General features: G+C 34.8%; 3 protein-coding genes across 7 annotated transcripts; all 3 read right to left on the bottom strand.

Moving 5' to 3' along the window:
- Positions 1-14: 14 nt before the first annotated feature.
- LOC105169371 (phototropic-responsive NPH3 family protein NPY2) lies at positions 15-5618 on the bottom strand. Of its 5 annotated transcripts, none has more exons than XM_088883977.1 (5): positions 5386-5618; positions 3686-4538; positions 2537-2606; positions 1051-2226; positions 15-828 (listed from the first exon to the last, which is right to left on the bottom strand). In XM_088883977.1, exons 2-5 carry the CDS (start codon positions 3745-3747, stop codon positions 262-264), a joined length of 1875 nt encoding a protein of 624 aa, XP_088740103.1. In that variant the 5' UTR covers positions 3748-4538; positions 5386-5618; the 3' UTR covers positions 15-261. The 5 variants fall into 5 exon arrangements, with proteins under 5 accessions (XP_088740103.1, XP_088740102.1, XP_088740101.1 ...); XM_088883976.1 differs by having other exon boundaries at positions 5223-5618; XM_088883975.1 differs by having other exon boundaries at positions 4996-5618.
- A 4614-nt stretch (positions 5619-10232) lies between these two features.
- Positions 10233-13990, bottom strand: LOC105169372 (transcription initiation factor IIA subunit 2). Its single transcript, XM_011089761.3, has 4 exons — positions 13855-13990; positions 13606-13757; positions 12864-12914; positions 10233-10568 (listed from the first exon to the last, which is right to left on the bottom strand). Exons 2-4 carry the CDS (start codon positions 13732-13734, stop codon positions 10428-10430), a joined length of 321 nt encoding a protein of 106 aa, XP_011088063.1. The 5' UTR covers positions 13735-13757; positions 13855-13990; the 3' UTR covers positions 10233-10427.
- A 7934-nt stretch (positions 13991-21924) lies between these two features.
- Positions 21925-23051, bottom strand: LOC105169373 (zinc finger protein AZF3). Its single transcript, XM_011089763.3, has one exon. The coding sequence runs from the start codon at positions 22895-22897 to the stop codon at positions 22091-22093; it is 807 nt and encodes a 268-aa protein (XP_011088065.1). The 5' UTR covers positions 22898-23051; the 3' UTR covers positions 21925-22090.
- Positions 23052-23363: the final 312 nt, after the last annotated feature.

A 23363-nucleotide genomic window follows, 5' to 3' on the forward strand; every position in this document is an offset into this window, starting at 1 on the left:
TATACTCTATCGTCTTACACAAATTGACAGTAAAAGATTGGTGCTAATGAAGGGATTCTTTACATCAATTTTTTTGACAGCAGATTTGTCTCACTTCTAACATCATACTAACACAGACTCTGGTTTCTTACATAAGCAACAACATTAATTCTCCTAGACTGCATTGCTATATTCTTGATCAGGTAAACACAACTAATATCGTAACATGCTAATGTCATTTTAGGAAACCAAAAAAGAGCAGCAGGATCAAATCTTTTCATGCTAAGACACAGAGTGCCTCCCTCTCCTCGTCGGCGTGCTTTTCACTTCATCATGGTTAATCGAGCCAAGACTCTCCGATGAGTCCGAGCTGTTCTCCGCCTGCCCACCTTTGCTTGACCAGATTTTCGAGAAGATTCTCTTTGACATGATCAAACCTTTCATTTTACTGATAGCGGCCCTGTCAGAATTGCTAATCCTATTCTCTCCACCGTTTCTGTCATGGACAGCTACGTGCCCCAGTCTTAAAGCAGCAAGCTCGCCTCTCAGCGCCCGGAGTTCTTCTGCTGAAGCAACACCATCCCAATCCTCATCATTATTGGTAGTGGTCGACCTTGAGCTCCCATATGAGGCGCAGTTGAGGTCTTTAATGGCTTTAGGTAAATCAGGGGTGCTGCTGCCAGATGAAGCAGCAGCACGGACTTGCTCAAAAAACAGAACCTGTACCACGACACGTAAAGGTAGTCTCTCGTTTTGCACAGCATGCATGCAAGCATCAGCTGACAGCTTCTTGCAGTCCATCAGCCGACATATTCTCTTCCTCTCGCTCTTGCTAATCCCGGGATGCTCCTGCATACCCATCATCAGTCAGATATATGCAAGTGCCAGTGCAGATCCTGATTATGAACATCTATAAAGTACAAAAAGTTTCTTTGTGGCGCAATACATGATTGTTGGTGGTTTAATACATGATTTTAGTTAATAATCTAGCTACTGTAAAATTCTAAAAAATAATGAAATGTACGAATTATTTTTTGATAAACTGCAGAGAAAAGTTCAAGAGGATTTTACCTTGAGATATGTATCAATTGCCCGATATAGACCATCATGTGCTGGTCGTGAAAAGCTAGAGACCATCTCTGAGATACCAATGAAAGACGAGAGAGGTAGGTTAGGATCCTTTGCAATCTCCGCAAGGTAACCATCGACAAGCTTTGCCACCATCAGCTTTGAAGCTTCAGATAAGATCCCAGGCCTTCTAATCTCCTGAATCTCACTGCCGTTTTCCATTTCAGTTTCGGCATTCTGATCTTGTGTCATGAACTCTTCAAGTATTTTCTGGACTACATGGACATCATACATTGTCTCTTCCCCCTCCTGGGCTCGAATTAAAAGATCACTAACTGAAGCCTCCTCCAGTTGCTGTCCTATCCTTTTCACCAGTTCCATTTTTATGGTTTCAGCTGAATCAGCTGAGACGGCAGCTTTCAACAACTTAAGCAAGAAACTACAAGAGACACTGCCTTTTTCCGCAGGCAGAAGCCACACAATTGTATCCAAAATGGACCGGAATTTAGACATGTCGTTATGCTGGATCACATTCTTGCCAGAGCCGGGTAATCTCCGGTAAGCATAAGCTTTTAATGCTTCTCCAATCACTTCATTTGATATAATCCCTCTGTTCTTAATGGTCACAATGACACGCTTATACAGATCTATCTCAAGGTCAGATAAATCCTCAACCCACCAATCATTTGGTATCATTCGGCTCCTGACACTGTTCCAGCTGGGATCGTTTCCATTGTCCTCAGGAATCTTTTTCCGGTTATACGTATAGGACCAGTCCACCTTGGAAACATCAACCGAGGCCTTAGAAGCAATAGCATCAATGCAGTGGCTGATTAATTTCAATTCCTCAGACAACGGCAGGAAGGCTTTTGTAGTCTGAAGAATTATAATAGAGTCCTTCCAGCTCCTGAAAATGCTAGAGTTCAGGAAAACGTCAACCTTGTAGATAAGGTTGCCTTTCTCAACTGTTTCATACATTTCAAGATACTCAGCGGCACAACGAGTTGCTACGACGTTATAAGCATTTAGGGTAACAGTCATGCCATAACAGAACTTGGCACATACTTCGAAGGCACTGGAACCACCTGGAATATCATGAACATTGATCTCGTCACCGTTTCCTTCATTAGCTGAAGAAACCAACTTCTGCAAGCGGGCACTTTTAGAGAGAAGTGGGAACTGCAGATTTCATTTCAGCAGCCGATCAGTATGTAGAATTATATGCAGTACTTCAGATAAACGCTTCAGGAGAATGTCAATAAGGAGAAGGCACGAAACCTATAAATTAGAACTCTGCTCTAGTCTACTCAATTTGTACTTGCTAAATCCCCGATTATTTAATTTATGAATTGTCAAAAGTGATTGCTGAACATAGAAAATTCAAAATACGGAGATACAGATTCTTCAGACTCGACAAGTCATGATAGCTAGGAAGCACCAAGTACTAATTGAACAGGGTCGCTTTAGTGTAATTGTAAAATCATCATACCTTGTGTAGATAAAACTTCACATCACCAACATGAACAATGACATCCGTCGCTAACTCACTAGCCACATATCTGCAGATACAAAATTTTCACCTTTTCAAGACAAAATTCTTCTGCAATAAATATAAGTAGCCAAATAGATTTTCTTTGTGAGCTTCTGAAGACAAAGACATAATGTAAAATCACAAAGAGAAGAGCAGCATCAACAGTATCATTTGGATTGAAGTAGCGGAAATGGCATCTTAAAGTACAGTCCACTTTCTAGACTTCATAAGGGTCCCTTCATTATTGTTACAGCAAAAACTGGTAGCAAACAACAAATAAGTGGTTAGCAGGATTCTCAACCCGTTTGATTGATATGTTCATGGACATCACTATCATTACTGTCCTTTTACAACCATGTTATGCAGGCTTGGAGAAAATTAACTCCAAACACATTTCAGTAATTTAATTACCCTGTCTCTTAGGATAGAAGGAGTTGCTCGATAAAAGCTAGATTTCTGCGCTGAAAAAGCTTCAAAGCAAAAAACCGGATGTGCCAATAAACTATCCAACCAACCAGTAGTGATGCCAGACCACAGCTAGAAAAGTGTGAAAGAAAACAAACAAAATCCATAGTTTCCCAAGTCGGCAAACCAAGAGCAATATTCCATAAAGAACCCCAAAAAGAAGATCAAATTTTCTTGGAGTAAGAACATCGAATTTCACAAGTTATGATGGAAAGAAAACTGATCCTGCTCAGATATATCTAACTGAGGATCTTTTATCAGGGTGGAATTCCAGCAGTAAGGTTTACTTTAGTTGAAAATAATGATCTTGAGAATAGCTAGTGGAAGCCAATAAACAAACTTTAAGAATTTTATTTTCCAGGTGATAGTGACTCCGGATTTTACAAGAGTGGCCAAGGTTTTGTACCTCCTGAAACAGGCAAAAGATAAAGGTGGGGACTACTAATAAAACAGTAACCAGCCAAAAGATACGAAGTTCAAAAGAAATCGAGAGGGTTAACACAATTTCAGAGGAGTGGAGAAAGGGAAAGACATTAAACAACAAAAGCAAATTCACCTAAGCTGGTGAAGTGCAAAACTGTAATATCAGTAAAAACAAACCACAAATGTTAATCCTTTTAAGATGATTAACAAAGATCTAACCTTATGTTGTTTCCATCAGTCTGAAAGGTATCAGGCTTGGATCCAAGCTTCATAAACTTCATCCTGCCGACTCAAAGATCTGTTTCTTCTCAGATACTTCAAAACTATGCTTCCACACTACTCAACTGAAAGCAGCAAAATGCACAACCCCAGAATGACCTTCGGGCATCCCCGAAGATCCGACAGGACTCCAATCGAGGAAAGAAGAGCTGGAAATGGCAAGATGTAGAGGGCCTAAATGTGGGGACCAAATTTCTGAATATAGCCAATTCCTTGAACTTCCAGAGGAAAGGTAATGGGATCTCAAAGAGGGGAAGGATATATATTTCGTATGACCGAATCTTAAGTCTTAACAGCAACCAAGGCAAGAGCAATTTCCAGAGAGAAAGAGGGATATAATAGAAAATAGAGAAGGAGTTTTTACAGATTTTAAGTCTTTTAAAGAAATGGTTCACTTGAAGGGAAAGAGAGCTAAAGAATAGGTTGTTTCCTTGGTCGGCGGCAAAGCCCACGGACTTCGGATGCACCTAGTCAGCCAGGAGACATTACCAGCAGACTTGCACACTAAATTATTCCCCAAAACCAGAGAGAAAATGCCAGTAGCACTCAATCTGACTCCACCCCACCACCTCCCTCTATTTCTTTATCTTTCTTTCTCACTCTCCCTCTCTTTCTTCACTCTGTTTATCCGTTTCTTTACTCATATTCTTTAATATAAAGGTTTACGGCAAAAACTCAAGAAAAAAGAAAACAAAGGGCTCTTAAAAGCTTCAGTTTCCAAAACTCATAAACAAATCAGAAACTCATCAAACATGTGCACTATAATTACTTTGGCAGTTCAAGTCTGAATAACCTGCAACGGAAAACAGCATCTCGGTATCAGTTGAATCAACCACCAAAACGGAAGACAACAAGCATCTTTCCATGATAGCTTTGCCGAGGCGGTAAGAATAAAAAGAGAAGATCGCTTATAGAATACAGTTTTTTTAATGGATTATTAACAGTACTATCTCATTCATGAAAAAATAAAATAAAAAATAAACATCAGCGACCAACAAAATCTTAAGAACAGAAGCAGAATCATCTTATAGAAAACAGAGTAATCTGCCCACTGATAAAATTATGAAGACAAATCACCATCACCATGTGCTGTTAACATCATGCAAAAGTCGAAGAGAAAATGAAAATCAGAAAAGCATCCAAGAATTTAGTCAACAGACAGAACCCAAAAGCCACTCTCCATGTAAACCCCACCAAAACCCAAGACTTACTAATTCTATGAACAGCTTGTAGAAACACAAGAAACCCACCTCCAAAACTGCACAGAGACTGAGAAAAATCGAAGCCAAGACCCATTCAACAACCCTTTTGCAGACAATCGTATATACGGTTTTAACCAATAGGGGGAAGAGGATAATTAAAACCCGCATGCATACTACGGACTTCTATGCAAAAAAGAAGTCATTTTGCACAGACACCAACAACGAAAATCAAGTCTTTGTCCGATAATCCGCAGAACGGACAACGAAATACTCACTCAAAAGCCAAGATACGTGCTGTGTGTGCTCGCCCGTTTTGCTAGAATGGGCAATGCAATTCTTTTCGTCCCACAATTTCCCTTTTCCTTTTTCTTGGCAAACACAAAAGCCCCATCAAAATTTATTGTTTTTTTCTTTCACTATAACATAGCTAGACAATACCGATTTTAAGTTCTCTCCGCATCTCCTTTTCTTGAGATTTTTTGCCTTGAGATTTTCCTCTTCTGTGAGAGTGTATATTGCACTTGGGACTTGGAATTTGTTTGTACTTTGTAGTAGTGATTGAGATCAAGACAAGCAAATTTGCTACGTGAAGCACGCCTCACTGACACTCAGCTTTCTTGCTCCCTCCCTCTCTTTTAACGTTGAGTGGTGAATTTGGGCCGTTTCTCTCCGTCTGTGTGTGGGATGGGATTTCATAATAACCACTTTGTGTGGGGGAAAATACAGAAAAAGGTAAAAAATTAGGGGCAGAACTTGAATTTCTCCAGTAAAACCAGCTCATTTCTACAGTATCCATAAATGCCTGTGTTTAATTCAAATTTTCACTCGTTTCTTATATTACAAGGAGTAAATTGCACTTTTTTCGTATTTCTAATATAAGTAAGTAATAATTAAAATATATAATAATTGAAAATTAAGATTCTTTTATCCTATTTGGAGAATTGATTCAAACAATTAAAATTTCTACAAAAAAAAAACACACACACACACAATAAGATGTGTTTTACAATTTTATATATATTACACTCAATACTTAATACACTGAATAATTAAATAATTGTCAGATATTTATTTTTTAAACGAAAATAAATAAAAATGAATGGTACATGAAAGTCATCAAGAATATTGAGCACAACAAGTGGGGTCGAAGTTGCTTTGATGACTGCACAGATCTTTTTTACTCCTACTCCATTTTTTTATCAATTTTATTGCATTTAATTTCAAGTATGAATATTCAACTACACTATTTAGATAATCATATTCAATGATTTTTGCTGTAGCACATTAATTTAAATTGAGAAGAATGGATCTGAAAGTCAAGGCCTCAAAATATTTAAATGGCAACTACCGATATATTAATTGGGAATATTTTTAAAATAAAATTTAAATGATAGATTTGAGTTTGACTGCCTCATTATTATTTTATTATTATTATAGGTCAAGCGTCTCTCTAATTCCAAAGTGCCTATCAAAATAAATTAATATTAAACATATAATATAATAATAATAATATGCACCTTTTTTCCTTTATTTTGCAGCTTTAAGAATGCCATATAAATGGTGTCTTTATTACAAGCAGAATGACATGCATGTTGTATGTGTAGAGAAGTATGCATAGTGTTTGGGTTCGTTTTTTGAGTGTCTTGTTGTGTTTTATAAAGATAGAGAGAGAAAAATAAAGATAAATAAGTATGTGTTAAAGATAGTATGTATATTTGAATTTATTTTTGGAGATAATTTAAAATAAGTATTTTGTATGTTTAATGTTATGTTTTAGGAAATAAAAATTACTGTTCATTGTCAAATCATGTCTTTTTTTATATATATTTATGTATATATATGTGTATATATATGTATTTATGCTAAAACCGTTAAAAACACTCAAATAAGGTGTTATTGTATGATGGCAAATATTGAGTATATTTTGAGTCATTTCAGAGATAACTTGCAAATGAAAATAAACATAGTGATGATTTTTTATAAGGTCAAGGGTACAAGTTATAATTTGTTAGACGAAAGCAAATTTCAAGAGTACAATGTGTAATTTCCCAAACAATAAATAGATTTACGCGTCAAATCTTAAGGGAGGAAAGTATAATTATCCTTTTTTTTTTCTAAATAACAGTCAAAATAATTTTAAAAATTCAAAAGTATTGTTGTCACTATTAAAGATCAAAAGAAACTATACTTAAAAAAAAAAAAAAAAGAGTTCTTCTATTGTGTAGTTTATTATTATTATTATTATAAGTTGTATGTTAGTCGCGTTATATACGAAAATTAAAACTATTTGTTTTTTAATTAATGTTGGCCGTCCCATCTTTAAAAAGAAAGTGCATGCAATTTCTTTCTCTTTTTTTTTAAGGTCTATTTAAATTATTTATTATTTATTTCCTATGAGGACAAGGGAAAGTAGCTATTAATTTTATTAGGGATTTTGGTCAAGTGTGGGGGTGATTTTGACATAACATAGTCAGCGGACGTATTCTCATCATTATGTCAAATTCAAACTTAATTTATCTAGAGAATTGAACTATTTTATTTTATTTTCAGAAAATAATTATAATATATTATAAATTTCAATAATCCACGACTTGTATTGATATAAAAATTATTAATATTAAACATTAATGACTAATTAACAAACTTTGACTATAATAAATTAATAATTATTATTAAAATATATGATCATTCATATATTAATGAAATTCAAACTATTACGTCACAAAACCGCAATTTGCCAACTAATCATTGAATTAGACATATGGTGATGTTGTAAATTGATGAAATATTTAAGTTTAATTTATTTTAATAAATTCATTTTATTCAAAATCATTGGACCAGTGATAAGTATCACACTTTTCTTATAATTCAAGGATAGCGAGCAATCAATTTATATTGTAATTAATTAATTATAAAATAAACGAACCCGTAAAGTATAATAATTTTTTGTATTGTTCTTTTTAGAACGATTGTTGTAACGGACTCTTTCATATATAATAAGTCATAATTATCGACAAATTAAACATTCCCAATATAGGTCTTTAATATTTTTATTTTGTAAAATAAATAATGAACTGCAATGCTAATTATATTATACCAGGATTAATTAAGACAATCAATACTCCTAATCAAGTATATAAGTTAACAAAAACAAACAATTATCCACATTGATAAGAGTCTTGTGGGGCTAGAAGTAAATTTTTAGGCGTTTGTTGTTTCATTTGAAAAAAAAGTAATGAAATCTTAATTTATTTTAAAATTTTAATAAACTTATTTAGTTATAATCGTATTAATTATAAAATTATTACCACTAGCTAAAATTTGTGGGGTTTTTTTTGTTTTTTTTTTGGGGTGGGGTGGGGGGGGGGGGGGGGAGGGAGGGGTGTTGATGCCCATGAGCTAGCATGCAAACTAATAGCTTCTGGCAAATGCCTTTTTCGCCTCAAATCCAATTAAAGTAGCCTTCACGTTACCAGTAATGTACCACCTCAATTATTGTACTAATCACTTCCTTAATTACTTAATCTACCCCCACTCCACCACATGGCCGTATACGCCTACTTACTCTCCTGTAATTAACCACATCTTCTTCATTAATCATCTTTGTACCAACCTTTTTCCTTAATCATATTATGTGGCCTCACAAATAAGATAATTACTGATGCCGGGACCACACCTGCGGACCGACAAATGATTAAAATGCCTCTACACATTTTAAAAATAATCATACACTCTAACTATTTGCTGTTCAGATTAATTCGATCCATAATTTCGTACTCTTGCATCATTTATATTGATGGTCATTTGATCATTTTTTTTTTCTTTACAAAGTCATTAGCGAGTTGCCTAAACAGTCCCGACAGGACGGGTTCGACCATCTAATCATTTATTGATCAACAAGCTATAATTCGAGATGTCAAATGTATATTTCTTTAGAATAGTTATTACTAATCCGAAGTACGCTCATATTGATCATACCAATTTATTCATCACCGAAGGACAATAATTGAAACTAGTCCAATATTATGTGGTTCAAGCTTTGTGGCCCTAAGTTAACTAAGACTAACTTAAAAAACACAAATAAAAGATGAGGACAACTCGTAATGGATCTCAATTTGACCACCATATGAAGATGCCCTAATCATAATAAACAACAAGTGGCGACTATTGGTATACAGTGTTTGGCACGTTGTTAGGTTTATGGTCACATGAGAAAATCAGATGGGCCTACCTCCAAACGGACAATTTCACTGTCAATTTCTTTTTACTACCAAAAATAATTTTTTTTTAAAAAAAAGGCCTATATGGAAAGCTTAGGACATGAAATGAAACAGGCTGGCAATGAGTTTCAATTTTGGGGAGGCTGGAAATTAAATCAGGGACATTCAATGAAAAGGCGCTATATCTGAGCAGCCTAATGCCTATGGGACTTGTTCTTTGTAATTATCAGCAGCAGCACAGTAGCAATAAAAACACAGAAGCCCTGTTACTGTTAAGAAAAAAGGGGAATCAAAGACCATCATCATCGTCATCATCATTATTATGGTTTTCGCTTTTACTTTTTTAACTTGTACCTCAATCAATCAGAGCTACCACCTCCCAGGCCACACTTTAATTTCCTCTGCACTGCAACTAATTATTATTTTTATACTACTGCAGTGTTTTTCTTATTACTTGCGCATACTGTACTACTTTACTCCTTATAGCTCCCAGCCACCCTAGTTGGTAGCAGTTGTTGTCATAATAATAATAATAATATAATAATAATAATAATACTCCACACCGACCACTCCACCGTATTGTACGAGGTTTTATTACAAATATTGAATGACTTGCGCTTCCAAGAATCATATATGTTTTGTTTATAAAGAATTTGCTTACACGCAACTCGGTCATGGAGTCTACATTACCATGTAATTTTACCACCAATCCTACCAAAATAACTGCATTTACATTTATATTTTGGGAGATAAAAAGTTTCAGAGTCGTAATAATAATTCCAGTAAACTCGAAATTATATGAACTGCAAAGTTCTTTAATACCTGTTTTGAGGTAGTTTCTCCACTTTATGATTGGTTTCAGATCCTTCTGTCGAAATGCAGCCTTTTCGTATAGTTGGATTGGGTTAAAATTATAAATATTTTTTTTAACGAGTATTTCCCAATCGAACAAGGAGGATGATACCTGAAATCACCCAAACAATACAAATCAAGAAGCTCTGAGAAAATGGAGTGGGGCCTCAGGGGAAGAAGATGAAGGTATCTGTTCAACAGAGTCGGAAGGCATGAGCCACGAAAGTATTATATGATTGAATTGCTCATGTAGAAATTATACAATCTTCTCCCCAGTATTACCAGTAAACACAAACTGATTGATGTAAATTGAGATTTCTCACTATCTCCTCTTTTGCTCCATATATTTTCCACGGTGATAGCAGATACACATAAAAGCCAAAGTTCAGAACTTCGTTGTTCATGTTATCACTGAGTAAGTAACTTTGAGTCACACGCGACAATCTTGACTGAATCAACAGTTTCCTGGCCGTCCTCACACTTGAGCTGAGCATTTTGTAAGATGAAGGTCCACACATTGTCACAGAATCTGTAGGTGTGAAGATGCCCCTGTAGTGAATGTGGTGATATTAGAAAACAGGAAACATGGAGCAGTCCAATCTTATCATAGACTAATATCAAAGTATAACTGGATTTGGAAGGCAGAAACAGAGGTTAAAACAAAAAGACACGCCACTAGACCCCAACAGACAAGGCAGATAAACCTAACAGCATTAGGCAATTTTTCTAAGTCAATTACACTTCTTCAGGCAGGGCAAGTTAATCAGCAGAATGAGTGTCTCGAACTCACAGCCCCAATGAAATTAGGCAAAAATTGTACAAGGATGCGAGCTGGGAAGGGAAACATAATATTGACGGGTACCACAGCTGATGGTTTTCACCTTTTACAGAAAGATTTAACAAAGCGCAAGATTCAAAGAAATAAAAGTGTAGGAAGGAAACATTATTGAGAGAAATCAGTAATTAAAGAAAATAGATTAACTGAAGAGCATCAGCCGACCAAATCCACTCCAAAAATGAGTCGCTGATGCATAAACATCAGACCCAAGGTAAGAAGTAGAACAGCCTAAGCTTAATTCAAATTTGTGGAGAATACAAAATATTTGCTGAAAGATCTAATGGGAAAAAAAAATACATATATTTTCTTTTAATAAGCCATAAAATGAAACCAGAAATTTAATTCAGAAGTTCTCATAAATTTATGTCTCAGGTCATATGGTTGCTCCACATTTCAGAAAATCTCCTAATGCCATATTACAGGCGAGCCACAGACAAATATGAATGAACATGGGAGAAAACCGAAAATAATAGGAAATGAGATGAGTAGAGGGGGAAAATCCATCAAAACCACCTAACTCTTTATAATACATGAATGTAGCATTATAGAATTGCAAAAAATCTGCACTGACTAAGAACTATATAGATTAACATCTTATGAAATAAGGATACTTCCTGTTTCTATTTTCATTTCTCTAAGCCTGGCCAATCTATCAAAAAATTCTAAGTTATTTCAGACAAACATTTCCAAAGATTTTTCAAGTCCGCTGCATCAAAGAAGTTAAAAAGTAAAAAGCCCTTGCCAAGCCATATCTGTCAAGTTCTTGTAGAACGTCGAGTAAGTAACCAACTTTCCAAGGACTAGTGCCACTTGAGAATTGAGATCAGTCGACTTCAATACCGTTTCACATTTATCCCCATTGGCTTATGTTGACATCTGTATTGATGTTCAGATACCTATGAAGCATCTGACGTTCAGAGCAAGCTATGGTAATTCAGATTGACATTGAGTGATAATTCAACAAAATGTAGTGCTCGATCTAAGATGACTAGTTATTATACCTGTCTTCTTGAGCTAGATGACTGGATGGTGAAACATTCATTTAGAGGTCCCTGCCTCTGCTAGGAGATCTAGGTTGGGGCTTAGTGAGTCTTTTTCTTCTTTTCAGGTTTTAAAGGCATGCAGATTATATTCTCACCAATTTACAGACTATAATCTATACTAGGAGGTCTAGGTTGGGGCATGGTGAGTGTTTTTTCTTCTTTTCAGGTTTTAAAGGCATGCAGAATTATCTCACCTCATATTCTCACCAATTTACTGACTATAATCTTATACTAAATTATTAAGGGTGAGGGGTGTATAGTAATATGCCTTGGTGTGTATTACGTGTACAGACTAATTTAACCTTATATGAAAAGAAAAAAAAGGGAAATGACAAGTGAATATTTTTTTCCCTTCTCTCATCTTTTATCTTGTTCTTTATCCTCTTCATTGTTGAACTTCTTATCTCCATAAATTTTACAATGCCTTTTTGCAAATAAATTATGTCGAGTTCATGATAACTATCACATTCATTTATTTAATTTTGAATGAGAATCACAATACAACATATATAACCAAAGTTTACATTTATTGAGGATGATTAATGTTATATAATTGTATAAATATTAAGTGAAATTCTATCCTCTTTTGCACAGACATCGAGTGTGCCACAACCACTAGTTCCTTATTTACCATCTTACCAGCCTTCTATGATCCTATAAACACATATGTGCTACAAACACGACCTGTTGGGAAAAACCAATCAAAGAAATATCGAGGATAGTACAAAAATAGAAAATCCATCGAAAAGCAATGGGCTGATATTTAGGTTTAAACAATAGTGGATGACAACAGATGGTCTCGCAACACCAGAATACAACCACAAGCATAAAGGAACAGGCATCAGAAAATTAACTTCTCTACTCAATAAGCCAACTCCCATTAGAAATAATTTGCCACAATCAGAGAGACAGATACAATAAAGCTTTAGTAAAATCCTTAGAGCAAAACGGAAAGACATTCACCTTAACAGAAACCTTGCTCTTCACCTCACTTTCCAGAGCTTCGGTCATTGACTGCAATCATCGAAGCAAAATATTAGAAATAAGCATTTGTGGTGCCTGTGCATGTAGGAGGAATTAATGGATGTAAACCAACACATACCCCCCAATGAAACAAAGTAGGTTACAATTTTTCTGGCTCCTTTTGTCTTTGTCACACTTTAGCTCCCTCTCTCACAGGAAGCAAAAATAAAGGCCAAATCTATTACACAAGTATGGAGCCCAACCTCATGAAAAAACCTTAACCAATACTTTTAAGTCTATTATTTGTACCTTATTTTGCCGTAATCAAACATGTAACCAAATTCCACCTAAAACAATTGACATTCTTCAAGTCATGTATTTGAGTGACTAGAACACTCAGACAAGTGTTTCCTTCTTCTCTGAACATAATATGAAGGAAAATCCCGTGAAAATAGTTCAAGTAGATCTTTGTTAATTTACACATTTATTTTAACTATGTTATGATATTCAATTACAATAAAATGTTTGCAAAAATAGTACTTAATTCGTGAGTATATTACTTTTCATCTTCACTTTTTTGCATTAAATTATCAAATCGAAACGGAGCTCTGGTTTATTTCTAGTTCAGCATTTCAGCTACAACTGAGATTTCTAAATTTAAATTGTTTTTATAATCTTCCATTTCTTTATGATAACAGAGAACAGGTGTGCAATAATCATCAGAAGTACAGAAAGGGACAACCTTGTCGAATTGAATGAGAACTTGAATGGCGAGTTCGGGGCTGAGAATTCCACCAGACACCATCTGATCCAGCGTCTCTGTCAAGCACATTCCAATAGTCGATCTCCTGTAGAGCTCGAAAGTCGCCATTCTTCTCCAATAACAGCACTCCCCTACAAAAATGCACCACCAAATTAACTAAACTCTTAAAAATCAAAATAGCTTATCCAAAAGAACCCAAATTACAGTCAATAAACATTTAGAACATACAGCAAATCAACTTCGAGGGTACGTTTGATCGGTTATTATGTGTTGATTCGGAAATTTCAACGAATTCAGCGAGCACGCTTCGACGCAGAGAGATAGGATAGAGAGAGAAAGAGAGGGAGATGAATTGGGGCCTTATATACCCTAGATTTTGTAGTTGAAGGATTATATAGGGCAGTGCCGGAATGGCAATTAGAAAGACCATTTTACCCTTTGAGATGGGCTTTTAAAAAAACAGATTTCAGCCCAATTTCAACTGTACTACCCCAAATCAATTGGGCTGAGGATTGACGTAATTTTCCAGGCCCAAAGTTCGCTTTTATTTTTTAAAATTGGGAAAGATAAAGGAGAATTAAGTGAAAATTTATTTTATTTTTTATAATAATATCGCAGCATGATATTTTTTCTCCGACCAAATTTATAACATGAATTTCAATAATTAATAACCATAATTTATAATTATTAATATCAAATACTTTTGACCAGTCAATAATTATTATTACAATATATCAATAACTAACAATTAAAATAGACAACATTCGTGCATTTACAGGATTCCAATGCATTACCTCATAGGAAGTTTTACATATTATAACTTATTAATTCTTCATCTTTTGAACTGTCTTGTTAGTTAGTTTAAAAGTACTATAAACTATCATTATGTTCCACTAGGACCAATGCTAATGAGCAATGTGAAACACACATTTATTTTTTAAAGTGAAATGTTTTATTTATACACAAAATATATACTAAATAAAAAGGATAAATTATAGCACGCTCATATGACATTTATCATAATTACAAATATTTTTTTGTTATTTGAGAATTTATAAATATCTTTTTTGAAATTAATGATCGTCTAACAAATACCCCTCATGACAATCCATTATAAAGGCATCTTTATTTATAAGACTGTTAATTTCAAGATAGTATTTATAATTTTTTAAACAATAAGAGAGTATTAATTTATAATTATAAAAACTTGATTTGTTACATTACACTATTATTTAAATGAATTATGATTATGAAAAAAAAAATGATTTTGATTCGATTTTTTATTACATAATTACATTATTCAATAAATTAAATTTGAATGTCCATTCAATCAATAAATTCGCATCATACCTAAACATAAGACCCCAAATCTTTAATTTTAACTATTAAACTAAGACAATATTGAGTCAAAAATATAAATGTATGTGACAATCCGAATATTATTTTATTGTAAGTTAGTATCATATTTTATACTTTTTTTAAATATATATAGATTAAGCCATCAGTATATTTGAAGGACATATTCTATATGCCTAATTATTATATATATCAAGTAAGATATGAATGAAAAAGAAAAATAAAAAATTCCGACTACATATATATATATATATATATAGAGAGAGAGAGAGATTATATGATGTTAAATGTGTGTTATTATTAATGCAGGGTGTTATGGTTATAGGTAATTAATAGTCAGTGGTTACGCCCTGTAAGTGAAAGTTCCAAAGAGACAAGTGCCAAGAGTTGTTGATGCACATTCGTTTTCAGCTGCCATTTATTACCATGATGTCATCACCACACATGGGCTGCTATCTGTTTAATCAATCATTATAATCAATCATCACTACATCCTCACCATTTTTCTTTTAAATTCAAGAGCAATATGTAAATAGAAATTTTTTTTACATATAAGTATAATTTTAATTTTTTTTAAAAAAATTCAAATTTTTTTAAATATAATTAACTCTATATCTTATCAATGCAAGTATTGATAATAATATTCATTATTTTATTTGTACAGGGAATAACACTCCTTATTTTTTTTTAAAATTACAATAAAGGGATAGGGTTTCTACACCAAACTCCCTCCGTCTAGGCAAAGACGATTTCAATAAAAAAATAATCATAATAATAATGTTCAATGCTTGTTGAAATTGCCTTATGTATATATATATGGGTCAAAATTTCAAAAATTGGAACATGTCTGTCTTTGACATGTAGGAAATTAATTAGTTATTATGATAAAGAAAAAGAAGTAATCTTATTATACACATATTTATATCATGAGGACGGGAGAATCTTCGTTTGAGGATCAATTAAGGTTTGTTGATTTGTCCTGATAATTGATAACGACACTTTACAAATTAAGAAAGAAACAATTAAACAGTAATAATATATTGTGAAAACTTGGTAACAATTAATTGAAGTGAAAAAATGAGGGACGAATTAGTCCAGCAGCATTGAAATTTCAAAGCAATGAGTTAAAAGGAAAAAGTGTAGAATTACAATCTAGTAATGGATAAGATCATGAATCTTCTAACTTCCTATCTCCTTTTCATACTTTACTAATCATTAATTTATGTCGGCTACGTTTTGTTTTTGGTAATAAAATTGAATTCCTACACTTAAAAGAATTCCACTAATTAATATCAGTATTATTTTCTTTTAATAACAATTTTCGTTTATTTATTTGAATCCGTTTTGATATATGGATATTTTAGAAAAAGGATATATGTTATATTCTGTATTACCATTATTATGTATAAAATTGAACATCATTTCACCAACTGCTGCAAATAATAATAGTGTGATATATAGTTGGAAGAGAATGATAAATTAGTGGATAATTGAATAAATAATGGGTGCACATATATTTGAGCGATGGGTAGCTTCAAATAAACACGACCTTTCCCCATCTACCCATTCTATAATTTCCACATGTGAATAAATTAAGATCCCATGGCATCAGCAGCCTTGTCCCACTGTACAATCATATTCTTTCTTTTATATCCAAATTTCTCTCTCTCTCTTTGTCGCCATCATTATTATTATTTTATATGTGTATATAAATATTCTCAAACTGGATTAAATCAGAGGTGTCCGCTTCGAATTTGTAGAGTAATGATCTGATTACAATGTAATGGAAAATTCTAATTAATTATAAAATAAGTATGTTAGATGAATTATTTTCTTTAAATTATATATTAATTACATAATAAATATATTGTACGTTTCATATGCTTAATTTAGCTTGTTTGACTAATTTGGGTCCGAGTTAGTAAGAATGTAACTGGGATTATATATATTAATTAAGCTCCACTTGAGTAGTGTGAACTGTAAATACAGCTCATGCAATCATAGATTTTTAGTGGAAAAGATTAAGGAAATAAAAGCTAATATGATGAATTTCATTCAATAATATTAATTACCACTTGGGAGCAACAAATACTTTTGATTTAATGTTGGACTTTTTTGAAGGTGCTTTAGTGGTTAGGTGTTTGTATATATATAGAGCATAGCATTGGTTGCCGAGTGCAGAATCCCCAACAACTCTTAAACTGATTACAGATTATAATTAGCAACTTAATCAGTAGTGGGGCGACGACGCAAAGATGCCTGCTTTCAAAAGCATTAAGATTGCTCATTATCCTTACTCTTCTCCTCCACCACCATCGCCTCCTCCTCCATGCCCACCCCCTCCTCCTCCTCCTCCTCCTCCTCCTCCGTGTAGCCCTCCGCCACCTCCTCCTTGTAGCCCTCCCCCACCCCCTCCTCCTAGCTACCCACCTCCACCACCGCCTTGTGATCACCACAACAAACATTGTGGTCACTACCAACCACCCAGCGGCGGTGCTTCTCCACCGGCATCACCACCAACTTCATCGCCACCAAAGCACCCACCCAAACCTTATGGTCCCTCCGCGCCACCAAAAACGCCGCCGAGTGGCCCGGCTGCTCCGCCAAAATCACCACCGGGATCGCCGTCTTATCCACCTACACCCGGTGGTCCTGGAAAGCCACCGAAGCCAGGATCCCCGTACTATCCACCAACACCCGGCGGTCCCGGAAAGCCACCGAAGCCAGGATCGCCGTATTATCCACCAACACCTGGTGGGGGAAAGCCACCAAAGCCAGGTTCTCCTTTATATCCGCCGCCAGTAGGTCCACTCACACCATATTCTCCACCAACCCCGACCGCCCTTACCCCACTTTCTCCCCCGTCCAACACCCTTGTTCCACCTCCTCCAGGCGGCGGCGGGGGCAACAACCACACCACCATCATCGCTGTGTGTGTCTCCTTAGGTGGAGTGTTCTTCCTTGCATTCCTCGCAGTTGGCCTCTTTTGCTTGGCCAAGAAAAAGAAGAAGCCTGTTATGGTCCCCGCAGCTGCTGCTGCTTGTGAACCTGAAGAAGCTTCCGCCTCCGGGCACGGTCATGGCGGCGGGGAGAGCGGCGGCGCGCATGGTGGTCCACCCTCTCATGGTCATGACCATTAATTATAAGATATAAAAGCAATGGAAGTGTACAAGTGTGAATGGATCATCAACTTGTGTGGTGTTGGGTAAAAGCATGTAATTTGTTTCAGTGAGATGGATTGGATTGGAGTGGATGGGTAGTGCTTAAGACACTTAGATTATTTTATTTGTTGCAAAATAAAGATTTGATTTGTTTTATATTGTAATTGAAATTTTTAATAAAAGGTGGGAATTGTGATAATGTTCGGTTCATCATTGCCTACACATATTCTTTTAATTGCCTCAGCCTAGCTATGCGTGCACTTAGTTGGCGGGTTATTATTCTATTTTTTTTATTAAAATATATATACATACATGCCATCTATATAAAATTTAATTTTATATATCTAAACAATGTCAAGTTACATTAATTTCATAGAATTTATATAAAAGTTTATACTTGATATATAATACATGTATATATATATCGATTTGAGTGTAAAATATATACAACTTTAAATGAGATATATAAAAGATCTTTCACAACCTCTTTAATAATATACATATATATATATATATGTGTGTGGGAATCAATTATCTCTTGAATGTGTTTTGAAATTAAATATTTGATAAAACCCTTAACATAATTTTAAGTGGTGCTGTGCATGAAGGGGCAGATAAGCAGCAAAAAGAAGAAATTATTGCTGTAAAACTTTGGGCAGGTAGTAGGAAAGTGTTATGTGGTGAAATCGTGTCGATTAATTAACTAATTAAAACGCAACTACTCCACTGTCATCACATGCATGCATAAGCAAGAGTAGCGTTTTTTAGAAGTCTTGTTTGGCTGGGAGGCATGTGGATTGTGGATATCGGCGGCTTCTATCTTGACTTCTGCTTAATTCGTCTTCTATGTTTGGACGCTACCTTCCTCAAGTAATCCTGCCATTATCATAATATGTATATATATATATATACATATATAAATAACACGGTCACAATGAATATTTGATGTGGGACTACACCATAACCTTGAAAATTTGCACAAATGCCCCTAATTCTCCTCTTAATCACAAAATAGTCTCAAAATTCTTCCTTTTTATATTTGGGTCATACTCACTCGGCCCCTACCTGACTTGAACTCAAATATTTATGGATTTATGATAATTATTCGATAAATTTTTTGATCAATAGTCAGCGTGAAATCATACAATTTGGTATCTCTACAAATTCTAGTTGTTTATATCCTAGGCATAATTTTGGCTACTTTACCTTCATTCTCCTCCTCTTTTTTATAATATTATGACTTAAGTATTAAATGGTTATAATCAGACATTTCAATATAGTTATTGTGGTTTCTTGCTTTGCATGTCTCATTTCCTGATTCTTAACTTACCTAACTCAAAATATTGGATCTTTTCTTATTTAAATTAGACTTTTTCAGACATACTAAATTTGAAGACACATAAATATTTGAAGTATGTGACCTATTTGTTCCTATCTCTATAAAATTATTGAAGAAAATTCATATACATAATTTCTCTGTTTTGGAGCTCTCAAGTCATTTCGGTATTTGGTGTAATTAATAGAACAAACTAATTAAATGTATTAAATTAATTAGGAATAATTACGCTCATTCCCTAAAGTTTGGTGTAATTACATGTAGAACCCATATGGTTTGAGAAATTATATCTATCATCCTTGAGCTTTACTTCTATCTAACAAATAAGTCATTCCATTAGTTAAAATTCACCGAACTTGCATATAGTAAAAAATAAAAAATAAAAAAATCTATATTTACCCCCGATTGACTTATTACTGATTTATTTCAAGCCAAATAAGTCTTTTTGTAACCAAATTATCATCATACGTCTTCACGTTTTAATGGATGCGAGAAGGTATATCTTCACTGTTATAAAGGTAGTTTAATAAGAAAAAATTATTTGACATGCTATACATTAGTAATGAGTCAATCGATGGTAAATATTAATTTTAATTTTTTTTATTAATATCAACAAATTCAAAAAATTTTGATTAATTGAGGGACTTATTTGTTAGACGGAAGCAAAGTTTAGAGATACTAAATGTAATTTCACAAATCACATGAAATTTACATGTGATTACACTAAATTTATGAAAGAAGAGTGTAATGATCCCAATTAATTTTTATATTTTAATATAATAAATAATCAACCAATGGAGCCAATAAAGAAAGGGATAATGCAAAAATTTATTGTAATTCTTGAAGTCTGTGTTGGCGCCTAGGGGAGGGAGGTCGGACCGTTCTGCCTAAAATGTCTTAAAAAGAAGCCCTGAGGCAGCCCAACCTTTGGCCCATGTCTTATGAATTACAGTATATCTCTAAACTGGGTTGGCCTTCCATCACGTTTTGCTTTCACACAACACTATATATATGTTTTATTTCAAATGCCATATGTATATTTTCTAATATGATCAGAAATTACGAAAAACAGTGCGAAATCCTAACATAATTTTAGAATTTTATCTTTTTTATATACTGGTTATTGCTGTATCAGTACATTCAAATTTAAATATTAAGTGAATAAAGAAATAAAATACTGCTATTTAAAATAAACAATAAGACTCGAAATAACAACTTCGTTAAATTGTGATAATGAATGCTTAAATAAAAGAACACCATGTACCTTCGAGATTTTGATCCAACAAATGAGATTGTGATCACGTAATTTCAAAAGCACGAGATCATGGGTTTTAAGCATATTCGGTATGAGAATATCTATTTCACTTTATGTGCATTTATTTTGTTATTAGTTTTTATAACACCTAATGATAGATTGATATAAAAATACGTGAAAGAAAATTATTATTTTTTATTAAAAAAATAAAAAAGCCATGTCATTAGTTAACCAACAATGTATTTTTTTGAATCCATGAATCAAGGAGGAATCACATGTAAGATAAATGTCCAAATTATTGATTATTACTTGTAAGGAAAGCATGAAAGATTGTCTTATCCACGCAAACAAACATCTAACCCGCACCCATCCCTTTGCTTCTCAATTTCCTAAAGTACAACACCCCTAAGCCTCGTCATTCTTACCTGGCAATCTCCTGTTGTACGTCTGTGGTTGACAGATGATCACACACACTACTGTTTCAGACTTGAGAAAGAGAGAGAGAGAGAGAGACTGTCCACCTTGGATTGGAATTAACGAATGAAGCATTATGTAATTAAACAAATAATTAGGGCAGCGTTGAAGACCGCGTATGGACTTTGCCAAAATTCCTCTCCACGCTATCTCCCTTGATTACACCAAGTAAATTACGTACCCAACTTTGCACTTTGCAAACAACACATGGGAATATGCTATTTTATTTTTATTTTTTATTTTTCTCAAAAATGAATTAGATAAAGGGGGTAATATTCGAATAACGCTACTAGTCTATAAATATATATTGAATATTTTCTTTTCCAGTCACATATATTTCTTAAAAAAATATTGTACGCTTATTTAAAATGTGTAGTTGATGGAATTTTTTTGTGTCAACAGTAATTTCTTGATCTTTTGCACGTAACATTTTGATGCATCAATAATAATTGAGTTTTTCTCAACAAAATTAATATTATATTTAACTGTAATTTGTTATTCATAATGAAAACAGTGAACTTAAATAAAGAAATAAATTTGAATTCTGAACGTAAATAGTAGTATTTTAATTGATTAAGTCGAATTTGACAAAATTCAAATACTATGATTAAAGTTAAATAATATTTAACCTTGATAATATATTATAACTTCAGCAGACTTACTTGGCTTCAATGATATATATTTCAATAATACTATACACACAAAAAGTTACTATATACTAAAATCATAAGAATTTTCATCCAATGAATGAATAAAGAATTCACTTACTTTTTCCTATACATCAACCCTATAAAAGACAAATAATAGCACAATAAAATTCCTAAAGAAAAATAATAAATATGTGATAAAAACTATATTTTTTTCCACTAAATTTGTTTTTTTCTATTCAAATAAAGGCGGCAGAGCGCTTTCCACTTCTTCATCGCAATGCAATCCAGGGGACGGCGGCAGGTTTAAGTCGATATTTCGGGAGATGGTGACCGTCATCTGATCGCTGCCTCCACCGCCGTAGGAGGAGGTGGTGCGACTTTTGGCAGCGGCGCTGCCAATCACGCCTTCGTAGTGCCTTCGCTTGTGGCCACCAAGAGCCTGACCGGTGGGGAAACTCTTGTGGCAGATGGAGCACTCGTGAAGCTTTCCACTTGGGTTGGTAACAGAGGTGTAAGTCGACGAGGTCGTTAAGACGGTGGATGGGTTCCCGTCGTCTGCTGTGGCGGCTGGGGGTTTGGCGCGGTGGCTGGCCTTGTGGCCGCCGAGCGCTTGGTATGATGGGAAAACTTTATTGCACACACTGCACTTGTAAGAATTGTTCGTACTCGTCGGCGGAGGAGGAGGCGTAGCCAGAGAGGATTCTTGGTCTTTCTTGATGTCGACGCAATTGGGTAAAGCAACGGCGCCAGGAGTAGTGGCGGTTATAGCAATAGTCGACGACTTATCTCCCTCTTCGCTTGCGGGGGTGGTGGGAGTGGGGGAGGCGGTCATGGAGTATCGACCGCCACCGCTGCGAGCGAGCATGACAAGGCAAACAGCCAGATACTCTTCTTCCGATTCACCGCAACCCCGCTGGCGTTTGGAGCGCTTGGATTTCCTCCATGAGTCAACAATATGAGGCTCAACATCGTCGAAGCGGCGGGACAGGTTGAGCGGCGCCGGAGGCGGCGCCGAAGAATTCAAAGCCTCAAGAGCCATTAAGGCGTGAAACAAGAGAATAGAATTGGGGAGAGTATTAATGTTGAATAGATAGACGAAGTAAGAGTGAGGGGAGTGAAGGAAGGTCCGGAGGAGTTCGATATATATATATAGAGAGAGAGAGAGGTAGAGAGATGAAGGGGTGAAATGGGAAGTTGGAAGTTGCGTGGGGAGTGGCGGTGGTGGAGTTGTATAGGATTACATATACTGTACAACATACATACATAGAGAGAGCTCGCTTTTGCTGAGGCTGTCTAATTAGGATTATGATTGTATTAATTAATATATTAATAAAAAGAAAAGTTAGAGATATAGCGTATGTATATATAGTTTATTAGTTCTGACAAGTAAAGGAGCGATGATGAGACACGTCTTTGGGCAAAGGAATGGGTTTGAGGTCAAATTTGAGTGGGATTAGGGCTACACATCACCATTCACCTCTTGCTAGCTGCTGCCGCCTTCACTG

Source organism: Sesamum indicum, linkage group LG8 (genome assembly GCF_026168435.1).
Source record: "Sesamum indicum cultivar Baizhima isolate 11 linkage group LG8, ASM2616843v1, whole genome shotgun sequence".
Taxonomy (NCBI): domain Eukaryota; kingdom Viridiplantae; phylum Streptophyta; class Magnoliopsida; order Lamiales; family Pedaliaceae; genus Sesamum; species Sesamum indicum.

Bases quoted from the DNA above. Each gene is read 5' to 3' on its own strand.
- LOC105169373 (XM_011089763.3), bottom strand. From the start codon at position 22,897: ATGGCTCTTGAGGCTTTGAATTCTTCGGCGCCGCCTCCGGCGCCGCTC.
- LOC105169372 (XM_011089761.3), bottom strand. From the start codon at position 13,734: ATGGCGACTTTCGAGCTCTACAGGAGATCGACTATTGGAATGTGCTTG. The intron at 12,915-13,605 runs GTTGTCCCTTTC...CGATGATTGCAG, and splicing joins TTCTCATTCAATTCGACAAG to TCAATGACCGAAGCTCTGGA. The intron at 10,569-12,863 runs GTGAATGTCTTT...CATTCACTACAG, and splicing joins AGAGCAAGGTTTCTGTTAAG to GGGCATCTTCACACCTACAG.
- LOC105169371 (XM_088883977.1), bottom strand. From the start codon at position 3,747: ATGAAGTTTATGAAGCTTGGATCCAAGCCTGATACCTTTCAGACTGAT. The intron at 2,227-2,536 runs GTATGATGATTT...TGAAATCTGCAG, and splicing joins TGAAGTTTTATCTACACAAG to TTCCCACTTCTCTCTAAAAG. The intron at 829-1,050 runs GTAAAATCCTCT...ATGGGTATGCAG, and splicing joins CAATTGATACATATCTCAAG to GAGCATCCCGGGATTAGCAA.